At 53.2% G+C, this 16,501-nt stretch overlaps 1 protein-coding gene across 9 annotated transcripts in view; it reads left to right on the plus strand.

The window, feature by feature from the left end:
* Nucleotides 1–16,297, plus strand: part of CRAMP1 (cramped chromatin regulator homolog 1) — a 65,670-nt gene extending 49,373 nt beyond the window's left edge. For 4 of the 9 annotated variants that reach the window (XM_037990041.2, XM_073015013.1, XM_037990036.2 and 1 more), the window contains exons 12-21: nucleotides 610–791; nucleotides 880–954; nucleotides 3,168–3,249; nucleotides 4,163–4,267; nucleotides 4,512–4,690; nucleotides 5,430–5,495; nucleotides 6,036–6,270; nucleotides 7,077–7,241; nucleotides 9,333–9,478; nucleotides 12,294–16,297. In XM_037990041.2, coding sequence (XP_037845969.2) covers nucleotides 610–791; nucleotides 880–954; nucleotides 3,168–3,249; nucleotides 4,163–4,267; nucleotides 4,512–4,690; nucleotides 5,430–5,495; nucleotides 6,036–6,270; nucleotides 7,077–7,241; nucleotides 9,333–9,478; nucleotides 12,294–12,458 — 1,400 coding nt within the window. In that variant the 3' untranslated portion in view covers nucleotides 12,459–16,297. The remainder of the gene's footprint in view (nucleotides 1–609; nucleotides 792–879; nucleotides 955–3,167; nucleotides 3,250–4,162; nucleotides 4,268–4,511; nucleotides 4,691–5,429; nucleotides 5,496–6,035; nucleotides 6,271–7,076; nucleotides 7,242–9,332; nucleotides 9,479–12,293) is intronic. The other 5 variants (XM_037990042.2, XM_073015014.1, XM_037990035.2 and 2 more) reach the window with 4 other exon arrangements.
* The last annotated feature ends 204 nt before the right edge of the window (nucleotides 16,298–16,501 follow it).

Genomic DNA, 16,501 nt, shown 5'->3' on the forward strand with positions numbered 1-16,501 from the left:
AATACTAACTCTCTCATATTTCCTGTTCTTTTACCTCTGGGTCTGTTTTCTAAAAACTCGAGATTTAGACCAGGGAGCAGCCAGCTATAGTAGGCCTGCAGCCCAGATCCAGCCCACTGCTTGCTGTTTATAAATAAAGTTGTATTGGCACACAGCCACACTCATTTGTTCACGTGTTGTCTGTAGTTGCTATTGTGCTACAGTGCACGGCTGAGTTGCCCCAGAGACAGTATGATCTGCAGAGTGGACATTGGTTATCTGGCCCTTCACCAAGCAAGTTGACTGACTAGAGACCCTGAAGGCTCTTCTAGCCCTAGAACATCTTTGGTGTCTTATCTGCCCTTACTCCTGAGCACTGAGCAAAATGGTGAAGTGCTTTTGTCCTATCTAGGAGACCAGTGGTCTGCTCAAAATGGGAACAAGAATTTCAGTGAGAAGGATAGAAAATCAGTCTTTACATGGGACTGAGATAGAGGTCTTTCCTTTCAAGACAACCGAACGGGTTGCCGAGAGAATGCCTTTCTGACTTTATTACCCACAGAATTCTGTGACCCTGGACCTATTGCTAGGTGAATGCCGTCACACTGATTCTCTCCTCTCCTCTGCCAGGTTTGAGAAACCCTCCAAGACCCCTCTTGGTGCCTGGTCCCTCCGGCACAGGAAGCAGTGACTCAGATGGCGGCCTTTTTGCTGTCCCGACAACCTTGCCACCCAACAGCCGACATGGGAAGCTCTTCTCTCCCAGTAAAGAAGCGGAGCTGACTTTCCGCCAGCATCTGAGCTCCATCAGCGTGAGTGTGTGGGGCGGGCCGCCCATGTGCGAGCGTCCCCGGGGTGTGGAGAGCGCACCTTCACATGCCGGACGCTGCTCCCTTACAGATGCAGTCGGATTTCTTCCTGCCAAAGCCCCGGAAGCTGCGGAACCGGCACCTGCGGAAGCCACTGGTAGTCCAGGTCAGGGTCTTGTCAAGTCTGAACATGTGGCCTTGTGGCTGGGCCAACCGGGACACAGGGCTTCTTCCTTTTCTCGCGTTTTCATGGTGTAAAATGGGGAAATCCCTGCCCCTTCCTTCCTTCTTGTGAGTAGGGTGAAAATGCAAGTAATAACAGTGAACTTAATGGTACCCAGAAGTAAAGGTAATCTTTCAACAACAGAGAAATCCACTTGCAAAAAAGACAGTTATAGGGATTCAAGTCCAAAGAATGTGCAGATTGGGATGTATTCATGGACTCTCAGCACCTGTTTATAAACATTTAGTCGGTGGAGCAGTTGCTAGGGCATGTGGGTCCGCCAGAGCCCAGGCCTCTCATGAGCTCCCCGGAGTCCCTGAGGATGCCGTATGCAAGCCTGGGGGACAGCCAGGGACTCAGGCACCTCAGAAGAAGAGCTTGGCATTCTGAAGCATAAAAATACAGAAACTGAGGTGGGAAGTCTGAGATAATGATGGCCTTAGAAATTTATGGATGTGTGTTGTTTTGGGTTAATCCACAGGTTTCCTTTTGTTAGACTCTTAGAAATCTCTTTCTCCCTTGCGCTTAGTGTATTTACAAATGAGAGATTGCATGAACGGTCCTGGGAAGAAAGATGCCTGCTAAATCTTGGGTATTCTTTGTTCAGACTAAGACCAGGGCTGGAAACTATGGCCCAGGGGCTACTTCCAGCCTGACTGTTGTTTTGTTTAGTTTAAAGCAGCTTTGTAGATGGAGAATTCACATATTGTAATGTTTGCCCATTTAAACCTTGTGACTCAGTGGTCGCAAGGTGTACGACCATCACTATGGTCTAATCCCAGAACGTCACCACCCAGAACGGAAGCCCTGCACCTGTGAACTCACGTTGCTTCTCCCGCCAGCCCTTGGCAACCACAAATCCACTTTCTGTCTCTATGGATTTGTCTGTTCTGGGCATTTCCTATAAATGGGATCATACAATATGTGTTCTTTTCCACATCATATTTTTGTAAATAAAGTTTTACTGGCACACAGCCATGATTCTTCATTTCTGTACTATCTACTGTTTTCCACACGGATACGGTTAAGTATGGCCCCAAAACCTAAAATATTTCCTACCTGGCCCTTTACGGAAGAAATGTGTCAATCTCTGCTATGAAAAGTGTAGCCTTTGGAGTGCAAGTTCACGCTACGAGGCTGCAGCGTGCCGCTGTCTCTAGTAGCGCCTGCTCTCCAGTCTCTCCGACACCAGTGTCCCGGGGCACTGCAGAGGGTCAGGGAACTGCAGCGGCACCCCAGAGGCCGAAGCGCCTCAGACACTTGGAGGTCGAGAGACACTTTTCTGTTCGTGTTTTATCTTGATCACTAGCAGTTTCATGATGAACAGTTTCTCAGATGGTAGTCCTTGTCACTCAAACCTCCTGTAGCACATTCGGCCTAATTATTCACACACAAAAGCCCTGTGAAGGAGCACTTCATGCCCTTTGGTGCCTGTGTTACAAGCAGTGACTTTGTTTTCCTTACCCCATGTGTGAGGAAGCCCACAATTGGGGGTGTCACTCATAAAAGTCCATGTCCAGTGGTTATAAACAGGTTTATATGACTAGTTGCATTCTAGCCAAATCCAGAAGAAAGTTCTGGATTAAAAGTGGATCACGCCGGGCACAGTGGCTCAACACCTGTAATCCCAGCACTTTGGGAGGCTGAGGCGGGTGGACCACCTGAGGTCAGGAGTTCAGGACCAGCCTGGCCAACATGGTGAAACCCCGTCTCTACTACAAATACACAAATTAGCTGGGCGTGGTGGTGAGTGCCTGTAATCCCAGCTACTTGGGAGGCTGAGGCAGGAGAATCACTTGAACCTGGGAGGCAGAGATTTCAGTGAGCCAAGATGGCACCACTGCACTCTAGCCTGGGTGACAGAGCAAGACTCCATCTCAAAAAAAAAAAAAGTGGATCACTGTGACATTCCTCCAGTTTTCCCTGGGAAAGGTTTGATTACCTGGGTTTGTTTCAGAGAGAACCTAACTGAGGGTTGGGGTGCACAGGTCCTAACTGTCTGGGACGGTCCCAGACACCCTGTGTCATCGGCTCTGGAAGAAGAGCCCCACCTGGCTATGCTGGGCACCCTCTTATTTGGGACATTCCTTTGTAACTGGGAGTGATTTTTTGGCATGGGAGTTTGATCACCTTGATTGTTTACCATTTTCCCACAGAGAACACTGCTCCCTAGACCATCGGAAAACCAGTCCCACAACGTTTGTTCCTTCTCCATCCTGTCTAACTCTTCCGTAACTGGTAAGGACCCTGAGCTTTTCTGGGATAGCTTGTCCCTCCTCCTCACATGAGGGCCCTGGCTTTGGAAACAATGGGTGCTTATTTCCATGGCTTATTTTCGGGCATTCCTTTGTTCATTCTACCGACAAATACCTAGTGTGCCCTATGTGCTGGGCCGCAGGCTGCGGTGGCGGGCGAGGCGGCTAGTCCAAAGGGTGCCCTTCGTCTGTGGCCTCAGATGGCCTTGTGTGAGGCGCTTGGCTTGGTTCGAGTTGCGTCTCTTGTCTGCTCTGTATACGTAACGTCTTATCAGCCGTTTTATGTAGTGGATGTGTTCTTGGGGTGTGTGGATTATGCTTCCACCAGTCTGTACATTTAGTGGGGGCCTTGGCTCCTTGCAGTAGATCTTACACAGGGAGAAACCTCTAGTGAAGCACATACTGTGACTTCCCTTTTCTACCAGTGTTGACTTCCACATCTCTCATTGACTTATCGCAAGACACTTACAGCTGTCAATTGCTTTTTCTCCTGCCTACTTGTCGGTTTTCAACTGTGGAAAGCCTGGCAAGATAAAACCAAATTGCAGTGGCAGCATCTTAGTCCAGAATCTGATGCTCTGACTGCCCTGGGGTGTGTACCTCAGCTCAGGTGCTTGTCACCCTTAAAGAGCCATTTCCACAGGATGACAGTGGTGACCGCAGCCTTCCAGTCGCTCCTGGGAGGCACAGTGGTGGGTGCCAGAGCTTGTGTCATGCTGGGGGCCTGTGTGACCTCTGACTCCTCACATTAGCATTTGGAAAGTTCAGTGGCTTCCAGCTTGGCTCGGCTCCCACACTCCCAACAGTGGCGGTAAAGGAAGCCCCCTGCGGCCCCATCCTGCTGTGAGGGCACGTGGGCGGGCTCGACATGTCTGCTTTTGCCCTCGCCCTCGCAGGGAGAGGTTCGTTCCGGCCCATCCAGTCTTCTCTGACCAAAGCAGCTCTGTCTCGGCCGATCGTGCCCAAGGTCCTTCCACCCCAGGCCACGAGTCACCTGGCCAGTAAGTCTGTACCTGCATGGCCACAGCCACTGAGTGAGCCTCTGAGGGATGTTTTTGTGACCAGGTTTTTTGAATGTCTTCTTCTCCAAATCATAATGTTTCATTACCCTTCACCGAGAACATCTAAGCCCTTGGCTCTTGCATTGACATGAGATGTGAGAGAGAAGCTGTTCCCTGAGCCCTCTTGGGACATCTCATGGGTTGTCGGTAGAGCAGAGAAGTGCAGCGTCCTTTTTGTTGCCAGGTGCTATCGACTTAGCAGCTACAAGTGCCGGCATCCTCTCTGGGAACCCCCTCCCTGCCTTGGACACCGAGGGCTTGTCTGGCATCTCTCCACTGTCTTCAGACGAGGTGACAGGCGCCATCTCGGGGCAGGACTCCACTGGAACTCACCAGGATGGAGACGCCCTCCCCGCTGTGGGGGTGAGTGTTTAGAAGGGCTTTTCAGCATTACCACCAACTTCTGGTGTGGACACCAAAGCCATGGGGCTGAGATCACCCTGGACTCCAGCTCTGCCTTTGGAGGAGAGTCTCTGGACCAGGGGTGCCATGGCGTGAGCAAGCTCTGTGTAGCACAAAGCAGGAGGGGCGTTGAGAGCCACTGAAGGAAAGTTGGGGACAGGCTTGCCATGTGGCACTGGAGAACCCAGAGCTGAGACGGTGTGGAAACACAGCTCTATCTGAGAGTGACTGTGACCAAGCTGGCAGCAGTGAGCCCACAACACTGTGCTGGGACCCACTGAGCATCTCTTTCATCTGGGAAGATAGCAGCCTGCATGGCCTTGGCCATTGCTCCTTTATGAGGCTCCAAGCACCTGGTTTCTCTGGCCTCCCATGGCCACTTCAGAGTGGCCCCAAGGAGGGTGAGGTGGGCTGATGCTGTTAAGACTCCAGGGAGCCCAGCCCTGCCTGCTACAAGGTTGACTTGCTCATAGGACTTTACTTGACTCTTGGAAGCAACAAAAAATTGCAAGTACAGGACCCACACCTGAAAGTCGCCTTTCAGCGTTTTCCATCTCAGACTGCTGTCCGTTTCCTGTCCCTCTGCTGTTAGGAGGCCAGGGGGATGGAACACCTCTTTTTCTGGAACTCGGTCGCGGGCAAGGGTATGGGTGGCATCTGGTGCACCCTGCAGCTGCTCATGGGCGTGCTGTTCCTGCAGGGCTCCGACCCGTTCGTCAGCATCCCTTCGAGGCCTGAGCAGGAACCAGTGGCAGACGGTTTCCAGGTAGAGTGTGCTCTTGGGCTGCTGGGCAAAGCAGCTGCCCCAGGACTCCCTGCAGTGCCATGAGCTGCCACCTGCAGTCTTGCAGTGGCCTGGCTTCTCTCCTAGACTGTGCGGTGGCTTTGCTGTTCTTCTGCCTGCGGGGCTAGCTGCCCAGGGTGGATAAATGAATATGACTGTCCGCCACCTCAGACTTCCCTGCTCCCCTCTCCGAGGCAGGCTGTTTCAGACCCAGCTCTGGAAGAACTCGGCTTTCTGGGAGGAGGAGGCCGTCAGCTAGTAACTCCCCCAGCCCCCACTCTCTTTCTGGCAGCAGTCAAAGCAGGTCCAGGTCACTGCAACCTGACCTTCTGACTCTGCCATACTGAGTGTTTTTGGGAGAAATAAATTCCCTGAGTGTGTTCCTGAGTTGGAGGGATGAGGTGACTGTAGCACTCATCACCCTATTGATTTGCCCACAAGCTAGGAGACTAAGCTGGTGTTTCCTCCCTTGTCATGGGTTCTGGTAGACCTGGTTGTGTCTGAAAAATACCTGTCTCCCAGCAGGGCTCGCCTGTTCTGTCCTTATCTGAGCTGCCTAAGGCCCCTCTCCAGAATGGCCTCTCCACACCACTATCCTCGTCAGAGGGCTCCAGCACCCGACTATCTCCACCAGATGTCTCTGCTCTGCTCGACATCTCCCTGCCTGGCCCGCCTGAGGATGCGCTGTCACAGGGCGAGCCTGCCACACACATTAGTGACTCCATCATTGAGATCGCCATCAGCTCCGGTCAGTACGGTAAGGGCAGGGCGGCCTCCCAGCCCTTCCTGTCATCAGGTGTTGATCTCCTGCCCCAGTGTCTGCCACACTTCCTGGGATATTCCAGTTTGTGATTTTTACGAATTGAAAAGCTGCCACCTACAAGGTGCTGTCTGGCTCCGACAGGGATGTTGCAGGTGGATAAGGTAGCTGTGGGACCTGAGGCAACTGATGGCCTGGTAGGCTTGCTCCTGACCTTCAGGCGAGACAGTGGGATGGCCCCCAGGCGCTCTTCAGCCTGGGGATCACACAGTATTTTCCTAGTTGATCTTGAACCTGAGCAGGCAGCCTGCGAGTCTTGCACAGTTTATGAAGCAGTTGGACTGGCCTGTGGGCTGTGGTCTCACCTGCTGTCTGGGACAAAGCTGCTGGGAGCAGTGGTTTGTTGCTCACTGGTGTGACGCAGGCTATGGGTTCAGAGAGTTGTGAGTTCACAGTGTGTTAGCATGTAGCCTTGGGCAGATCACCAATTTGCTGAACCTCCCTTTCCTAAGCAGTAAGTTGAGAATAAGGTACAGCTCCCAGGGCTGCTATGGGTGCCATGAGGTGACTCACATGGAATCCGTGGTGACCACTGCTATCGCCTTCACTCTGTGCTGTGCCCTTCCACCCTGCAGAGCTGTTCTGCAGGCACTGTGCTCCTTACCTGCAGAGCCGTGCCATCTATCTGGTTCAGCAGGGCAGAGCCCTGTGGCCCTGCTGCCTTCTCCGTGGTGGACTGGAGGAGCGAGGTGCTGTTCACTGCCCACAGCAAGGCGTTTCTGATCTGGGGTCTTGGTTGGCAGGTGAAGGGGTCCCTCTTTCTCCAGCAAAACTGAACGGCAGTGACAGTTCCAAGAGCCTTCCCTCCCCGTCCAGCAGCCCCCAGCCACACTGGATTGCCTCTCCCACCCACGACCCCCAGTGGTACCCCAGTGATTCCACCGACTCCTCGCTCAGCAGCCTGTTTGGTGAGTGTATGGGCAGGGCTCCTGTCTCCTTTCCCAGAGCAGCAGGGGCTGGGGTCGGCGGGACGCTGGATTCTCATTCTACTCTAACTCCCACGAGGACTGTTGGCTTGTTCACTCCTCAAGTGTTTGTGTTTTTCTGAGTTAATATTTTTGGGTGTAATTTACATGTGGGTGTACAGTTCACCAAGCTGTGGCAAGCATGTATAGCCTGGTAACCCACAACCCAGTGGAGACCTGGAACGTTCTCGTGAGCCCAGATGCTGGGTTCTGTGTGCCTTCCCAGTCTGTTCAGGTAGCCTGGCCGCTCCCCACTAGGATTCTCTCGAGGGCAGAAAAGGAAATGGTATCTTGGCACTCTCTTGGCTCTTCTCTTTCTGTGGTCAGTAAGGTATTCAGAAGTGGATGGTCCAGCTGCCACCTGGCGCATTCTTGAATACAGATCGGAGAGTTCAAAGGACGTGTTCGTCGTCCTACCCCACTGTCCGTCTGCCCACTGGGTAGCAGGTGTGGCCGGAAGGGGGTGTCATAGGCAAAGACACACCTGCTGCTGTAGCCTGCCCAGAGAGAGCTCTGGTTAAGATGTCTGGGGTCTTCGCGCCCACAGTTGTACGGGGCCAGGGCTTGTGGCTGGGCACATCTGGCATGATGGGCACCATGCCTGACAGCCCTGAACCGTTGGGCACTTTGGGTCTGAGAGGTGCTGGGAGGGACCCAGCACCCTGCAAGCGTTTCCTTTTGTTGCATGTAGCAGTGCAGATGTTTCGACAGTCACATGTGAATCATGAGAAACTGGAAACAGGCCAGGCATAGTGGCTCATGTCTGTAATCCCAGTACTTCAGGAGGCCAAAGTAGGAGGATTGCTTGAGGCCAGGAGTTTGAGACCAGCCTTGGTAGCATAGAAAGACCTTGTCTCTACAGAAATTTTTTTTTTTTTTTTTTTTTTAGGCGGAGTCTCGCTCTGTCGCCCAGGCTGGAGTGCAGTGGCCGGATCTCAGCTCACTGCAAGCTCCGCCTCCCGGGTTCCCGCCATGCTCCTGCCTCAGCCTCCCGAGTAGCTGGGACTACCGGCGCCCGCCACCTCGCCTGGCTAGATTTTTGTATTTTTTAGTAGAGACGGGGTTTCACCGTGTTAGCCAGGATGGTCTTGATCTCCTGACCTCATGATCCGCCCGTCTCGGCCTCCCAAAGTGCTGGGATTACAGGCTTGAGCCACCGCGCCCGGCCCAGAAAATTTTAAAATGAGCCAGGTGTGGTGGTGCATGCCTATAGTCCCAGCAACTTAGGAGGCTGAGGTGGGAGGATTGCTTGAGCCTCTGAATTTGAGGCTGCGGTGAGCCATGATCACCACTGCACTGCAGCCTGGGCAAGAGCGAGACCCTGCCTTAAAAAAAAATTAAAAGGTCAGGCATGGTGGCTCACGCCTGTAATGCCAGCCCTTTGGGAGGCAGAGGCGGGCAGATCGCAAGGTCAGGAGATCGAGACCATCCTGTGAATGGTGAAAGCCCGTCTCTACTAAAAATACAAAAAATTAGCTGGGTGTGGAGGCGGGCTCCTGTAGTCTCAGCTACTCGGGAGGCTGAGGTGGGAGAATGGTGTGAACCCAGGAAACGGAGCTTGCAGTGAGCCGAGGTTGTGCCACTGCACTCCATCGTGGGCGACTGAGCGAGACTCCGTCTCAAAAAAAAAAAAAAAAAAAAGTTGGAAACAACCTGCATGAGACTAGTCACACAGAAGAAAGTATGGGAGTGGGGGATGGCAGTGAGAATGGGAGACTGTGATGGGGTTGGGGGGTGGCAGTGAGGGTGGGACACCGTGATGGGGGTGGGGATGGCAGTGGGAATGGGAGACCGTGGGACTCATGGAAAAGGTGTACATCTGTATGCAGGAAGGCGTGTTAAACGAGAAGAGCTCATCACGGCGTGTTGAATCTCTCGGAAGCTCTTTGCACAAGTCTGTGGATTGGGGCCAGGGCCGGGGCTGGGGTTGGGGCCGGGGCTTGGCCTGGCTGCCCCCAGCCTCAGGACCCTTCTGCTGGACTGGTCCAGACCAAACAGGGTTCAGGGTGTTTTCCTCTGGCCTTTCCTCTGCAGCAAGCTTCATCTCCCCAGAGAAGAGCCGCAAGATGTTGCCAACTCCCATTGGGACCAACAGTGGGACCTCCTTGCTTGGCCCCAGCTTGTTGGACGGAAACTCGCGGGACTCATTTGTGTCCAGGTCCCTGGCTGATGTCGCAGAGGTGAGTGCATTGACCTCACAGCTGCACCTGACCACCACCCCTCGTGCCAGGGGTTGCCAGCACTCTTCCTGCACACCTGTGGGTTAGTAAGAGCTGTTTGCCAAGAGTGGAAGATCAGGAAACAGCACGTACACACTCGGGTCCCTGACTACTGAGAATGGAGGGATCTGGGGATGCTCGGCTGGCTCTCGTCCCCACATGCAGAATGACAGACTTAGTCTCAGCTGAGCTCTGCAGGTCTCTGAACTGGGAGCCCTGGTCTGGCGTGTAGAGCAGGGTCTCTGAAGGCAGCCAGAGCCAAGTGGGGATGTCACCTGTCCTTCACCGGCTGTGAGGTGCTGAGGTGCGGGCACCGTTGTGGAGGAGTAAGGGGTGGTTGCAGCAGTTGTGTTGTTGGTGCTCCCATCCTAACAGCAGGACCTTTGAGCAGTGTCTCCCTGTCACATTGAGCTGCGGTGCAGGGGAGCTGAGACTGGCTCTGCTGTTCTCATGCTTCTCCCACGCCCAGGGTAGTGATAGGAGGAGTCACTGGGGCAGGTTCTTGATGCAAAGGCGAAACGTGGTTTGTGACTCTCCTCTTTTGGCCAGGTGCAGCGTCCCTCTTGCTGTTGGCCAGGCCATCTGGTTGTAGCCCCCAAGGCCTCCACCATGTGGTTTGCGTGGCATTCGTGGGCAGGTCAGGCTTGCAGGGTGAAGACAGGCCCGTTTCACTGTGATGTAAGGTGCAGAGTGGCAGGTGTGTGAGCAACTGCGTGAGGGCTCTGTGGACAGGGAACTCCAGGTCCAGGAGGCTACATGAGCTTAGCCCATGTGAAAGTCCTGGAGCAGCATTCCCCAAATGTAGTCCCCACAATGTTGGGACATCGGTAGGTGTTCCTTGAGGATTTTGTAGGCAGATATTTGAGGGAAACCCTGGATCCAAAAAAGATCAAAACACCTGTTTCTCACGGACACCTCCGCTACCCAGTATCCAAATGAGAGTCGTGACTCTTGAGATGATTAACTCATGGGCAGGCTTTGGAGAATTCCAAGCCAAGCCGTGATACGATATGACTGAAAATTTTAACCAAATAACACACATAGACACAATTAATAGAGTAGATCTCCATCTCACAGTGTGTGGCATTTCTCAATCCTGTTTGGCCCCAGAATCATTATTCAGAGCACACCTTGGAGTCTGATGTTTCCCGAGAAGCCGGTCTCTGTCTCTTCCTGTGTTTGTGCGCATGTTCCTAAGTGCTGGGCTCTGTGGAGATGGGCCTTGTGTACGAGCCCTGAGGCAGCATGCCAGGACCTTGCTGCTGAAAGGACGGGCCACAGCCCAGTGACAGGAGCCCCTTGGAGTCAGAAATGTAGAGTGTTAGCCTCACCCCAGTCAGAATTTGTACCTTTAATGAAATCCTGGGCAACAGATGGCACATGGGAGTGAGTAGCGGAGAAAGGGTGCAGTTGGTATTTGTGAAACGCTGCCCGTTGCGAGTAATGCAAACACATATTCACCTGCAGAAAGAGCAAGTCAGCGTTTAGCATGGAGTTTTCCCTAGAGCCCTCCACTCAGAACGTGAGTGTGTTTGTCAGCAGATCGTCGTCCTCTGGAAGGATGGTCTGAGGCATTTGTGGATGAAAGGGCTAGTGCGAAGGGGAGGGGCGGGGGTAGAGCTGGGTGGCCCTGGGATGAAAGGGGTGGGAGCTGATGATGGACACACAGGGGAAGGAGAATGACTCTTTGCTCTGCTTTTGAAAACAAATGTTAATTTGTCTGACATTTCCCATAATAAAAGCATAAAATTTCATTAACACCATAGCTCTACTTAGAATTTTCCAGACTTCTTGCATTCACAGTGTCATGCAGTTCATTAAGGAATATTTTCGCAGGGTCTACTGTGTGCAAACAATGGCCTCTGTCCTCATGAGGCTTCTACTCTAGAGCACGTATTTGCTCATGGGACAAGATCCTGGTGCCGAGGCCCTCCCGTCCATCTCCTCAGCTCCATGCTGCCTCACACACTGTGTCATGGCCACCACTTTGGTTGTACTTTTCAGTCAAAGCCTTTTCCCTGTCTCAGGGAACATGCCTGTTGCTTCTTTAAAAAGGAACGTTCTCCCCACGTGTCCTCATGTCTCTGACGGGAACATACTCCCCACATGTCCTCAGGACCAATGGGAACGTGTCCTTACCCCATGTCCTTGGGACTCGGACGGGATCGTGCCCCCACCTGTCCTCATGTCTGTGATGGGAACGTGCCCTCACCACATGTCCTTGGGACTTGGATGGGATCGTGCCCCCACCTGTCCTCATGTCTATGACGGGAACGTGCCCCCACCTGTTCTTATGTCTCTTGACGGAACGTGCCCCCACCTGTCCTCATGTCTCTGTGGGTTTTACCCCACCTCCAACTCAGGTCCCAGTCCCTGGAGCACCCTTTCTGGCGCCCTTCCCCCGGCACACTCCCTCCCCTCACTCTGCTTCTGTTTCCGCAGACTGCCCCCGTCCCTGTGTCTGCTGCGTACTGTCTGTCTACCTGTTGGGTGTCTTCCCCCTTAGGTCTCATGGCGGGCCGGGGGCCCAGCACCCTCATCCCAGCCATCAGATGTGCCAGGCACACCACAGGTTCTCTGCAAGCACTTACCTAAAGATTGTGCGGGCAGGTAACAGGTGATTCTGAAATTCTGCACAGAGCCCTGGGCTGCCATCCATGGCTGGGTTCCTATGGCGGGAGTTGACAGGAGCTTCTCGTCCTATGTAGGGACCCGCCCTTCACTGAAGGGCCAGCCAGTCGCAGTGACTTGCTCTTCCTGTCTCCTCTTCCTGCAGGTTGTGGATTCCCAGCTGGTATGCATGATGAACGAAAACAGCATTGATTACATTTCTCGGTTCAACGACCTGGCCCAAGAGTTGTCCATCGCTGAGCCTGGCCGCCGAGAAGCTCTGTTTGATGGTGGTGGAGGCGGCCCAGCTGTCAGTGACCTGTCCCAGTGACCACACGTCCTGGTGGCGGATAAAGCCCTCTTCGAGCTAGAGAAAAATAGATCAAGCCCAGCAGCCCCAAAAGATGGTCTGAACACAGGCGTCTCTGCAGCCCAGACTGTGCAACAGGCAGGAACGTGGCCACAGAGCTGCTTCCCTACAAGCAGCAGGCAGCAGCATCCAAGGAGACTAGGACGAATTCTTGGGAAGGGCCAGTGTTAGAAATCACTGTGGTGCTAGAGCCGTTCTTCACCACGCCCATGTTAGGGTCTGCATAGTGATCCCATTTCAGCCCGTGCTCTGCCTCGATTGTTGTGTTGGACGTTCCGGTGGCATTTCCTTCTGAGACAAGGGAGTATGTGTGCCTTGGTGTAGTTGCTGTGCACTAGGAGCTGTGATCTCCCTCTCTGCAGGGAGACCCCAGCCCCTGCTGCTTGCTTTCTGCCAAACCTGTGCCATTCATCAGCTGTGCCCTCTGTGGACTGTAACGGGCAGGACAGTTGGATGTGGCCTGGGTTCGTGCCGGTGGTGTCACACCCCAAGGCAGCAAGCGCGCGGATGCCGATCGCAGGGCTGCTGCGGAGTCCTGGGGACCTGGGCTGGTGCCTCCCCTCCCTAGAGGTTTTGTTCGGACTCTTACCAGGGAGTGGGGGCAGGAAGAGTCCTGTACTGTGCAGGTTGTGTGGACTTTACGTGGGACCCTGCTAAGGTGGTTGAAAACGTTTTTCTTGTGTTTTAAGGATTAGGAGACATGGAAGAGGAAGAACGAAGTCCCCTCTGTAGTTGGTTTCCTTCCTGTGTCCCTTCGCAAGCTTCCAGGTGATCTAAGGTGTCATTTCTCCCTCCTGGGTCGACCCTTAAGTGCTAATATGATCACAGCAAAGACTTTCCTCATAAGTTCTTAAATTCAATGTGTGATTGATTGGCACTTGAGACAAATCTGCCTTTGCAGGGAAAGTGTCTCTCACGGGCACTGGTGTGGGCATGCCAGACATACGTGTTCAGTCCCTTGCATACCTTTGCCTTGAGACTTCTGTGTCTCCTTCCCATTTGGGACACCCAGGCGAGGGCCCAGACATCTAGATGTGGTCAGACCTCTCCAAATGTATGCCTTAGTGGTGGTCTCCCTCCTTGCGCCCTCTCGGGTGGCCAGTGTTCCTACTGTAGACGGCCCAACATCCAGTCTTTCCCCAGGACAGAGCTAACAAGGGCCCCTTTGCCTTCTCAGCCTCAGAAGTTCCAAGCACATGAGTCACCGTCCAGCTACATCCAGTGTGGCCTGGAGCTGCTACAGAGGTGTTGGGCAGGCCATACCTGTGCCGCCATCTTTCCCCTCCTGCCTCATTTCATCCCCCGCGGCATCCAGGATTGATTGTGCTTTCCTAACCTACTTGGACCTACTCTCCCTCCTCCCTACCATTCCTCTTCCCCGACACGTAGCACGCAGCGGCCCTCAAGGCCAGCCCTAGCCCCTCCACTGCTTCTCTCCTCATCCACAGTGGAGGAGGTGAAAAGAGGAGGGAAAGGCCTTTGGTGTGGACAAGCAGGTGGCTGCCCTCTGTCCTGCAGTCTCAGCAGCCCACCACAGCCACTGTAGACCACAGGCAGGCCCTGCACTGCACCAATGGGAGGACGTGGAGAGGACAGTGGACTTCCGGGCAAGAGCTTCCTTCTTTTGTCTCACAAGTTTTTCTTAGAGCTCTTGCCTGAGCTGGCTTCCCTCCTTCAGACCTTGGCATGAGATCTTAAGCAAACAGTCCCAAACCTCTTGGGGGTGAAAAGAAAAACGTGGTGCCCCTTGACTGGGGGAGAGAGAGCAGTGTTTGAACCACAGCGCTTGTGTTTTGTGCTAAATATACCAGCTTCCGAAATTAGCATCTCATTGAGCCAGAGAAGACAAGGAGATCTCGACCTCTGTGTATCTGGCTTTGCTGCGTCTCTAGAGGATTAGGATACCAGGCCGAGTTCAGACCACTGCTAGCTTTCTCATACTCCCACAGGCTGGACCAGGGATGCCAAGTCCTAACAGCACTGAGCTACGTGTGCTTTTGCCAGTGACAGGAGGGTTTGTGAACTGCTTGTCAGGGCACCTTTTACCCCCTGACAGCTAAGTGGGGTGAAGTTTTGGAGGTCAGGATCTGCTTTTGTAGGCTCTTTAGACAGCACCTACCACTTGGTGCTCCAGCGTGGACTCGTGGGAGCAGCCGACTGCAGCTGTTGCCGTCCAGTGGGGAGATGGGTTAAGGGAGAGGACGGGTTGACTCGTCTCCTGTAATAAAGCTGACAGTTCTAGAGGATTCTGCCTCTCTATTAACTAGACAGGTGATATGCATTTCCTTGCCACATTAAGGGAAAATGGTGTCATTTGTTGCAGGAAAACAATGGATGCATTTTCTCCTGGCCTAAATGAATATTTATGTACAAACATAGGCAACTGTTAAAGGCTAGAATTTTCAAAAGATCCAAACAGAGACTTCGTGCATCTTCTGCCTTTCCAACAGAAGCGGTGATCGTCTCAGTGTGAGCCAGTGGCTTCCTTTGTGCATTTGAGCATGCTGTAATTAAGATGAGATCAGTTTCTTAGAAAAAGCTTTCCCGAATCCCTCTTTCGTCGTCTGGGATCTTTGCTGATTCGCCTTTTCTGGAGATTGGGACAGAGCGTCTGTGGTCCAGGGCAGTTAGTCCTCTGGCCTTGAGGGTGTTGTGGGTGTGTGTGATGAGTGGGCACTGCGTGCCTCGGGATGCTAGTTCGTGGCTTCCTGGCTGTTCTGTCCTTCTGTATCTTGTAGCTGTAGGGTGCCAGCTCAGGTGGGGGGGTCTTGGCGGCGTTTCTGTGGTTGGCCTCCTTGCTTTGCCGCACCTCCAGGTTCTGGGCATGAGAGGCCATGGCCTCGTTTCTGGTGGATAACCTCTTTAGTTTAATAGCATCTTTAATTAGATCACAGCATTGAATTCAACATTTCTTCTGCAAAGAAAGTTGTGGGGCATAAGACACCAGGAACGAGGGAGGAGGAAGACAGTTTTGTTTTCTCTTTAAACCTTGAGCTCTAGCCGATGCATTTGTCAGGAAATTCGATACTTTGTGTTAAGAAAACAAGGAAAGAGGCCTGACACAGTGGCTCACGCCTGTAATCCCAGCACTTTGGGAGGTCAAGGCGGGCGGATCACCTGAGGTCGGGAGTATGAGACCATCCTGACCAACATGGAGAAACCCCGTCTCTACTAAAAATACAAAATTAGCTGGGCGTGGTGGTGCACGCCTGTAATCCCAGCTACTTAGGGAGGCTGAGGCAGGAGAATCGCTTGAACCCCGGAGGTGGAGGTTGCGGTGAGTCGAGATCGCGCCACTGTACTCCAGCCTGGGCAACAAGAGCGAAACTCGGTCTCAAGGAGAAAAAAGAAAGCAAGGAAAGAGTAATTTACAACCAAGGAAAGAAACCCACAGCACACCCTTCGCGGCTGTCAGCGCTCTCCTGACATCACAGTGGCTGCGTGTCCTTGGGGTGGGTGAGGTGTGGGGAGCCAAGCCCCTGGCCCTGCCTCCTGCGCCCCGCCCCGCTTCTCTCCCTTCTCGGTTAAGCCATAGCGAGGCCTCTGCTCGTTTCAGATGTGAATTTGTTTTATAGATTATAAATATGCATATACAGTGTATGTATAAAGCAGAATGCCTGCCTTTCCTGGTTATTTTTTGTACCATATTGTAAATTATATTATTTATTCTTTACCAATTTTGGGAATAAAAGGTGTTTTGGTTATTTAATATAATAAGAGCTGTTAAACTTCTGTTTAAATTTCCAGTTCAACTTGTAAATGTTTTTATTGTGCATAAATACATACTAATGTTGATCTAAGGCCTGTCGTTTGTGCCTGTTCTTCAGGGCCACGCGCCTGTGCGGGCCGTCCCTGGTGGGCAGGTGCGGCCCAGGTGAGGCCCAGCTATCCGCGCGCGGGCTCCCCCAGGCCGGGCTTCCTCCCGAGGGCGCGGCCGCCCCAGGGCCCGCCCAGCCCGGCGCCCAATGCGAGCTCCCAACTCCGCGAGCGGCGTCGCCTTCCCC

Source organism: Chlorocebus sabaeus, chromosome 5 (assembly GCF_047675955.1).
Source record: "Chlorocebus sabaeus isolate Y175 chromosome 5, mChlSab1.0.hap1, whole genome shotgun sequence".
In the NCBI taxonomy this organism is placed as follows: Eukaryota; Metazoa; Chordata; class Mammalia; order Primates; family Cercopithecidae; genus Chlorocebus; species Chlorocebus sabaeus.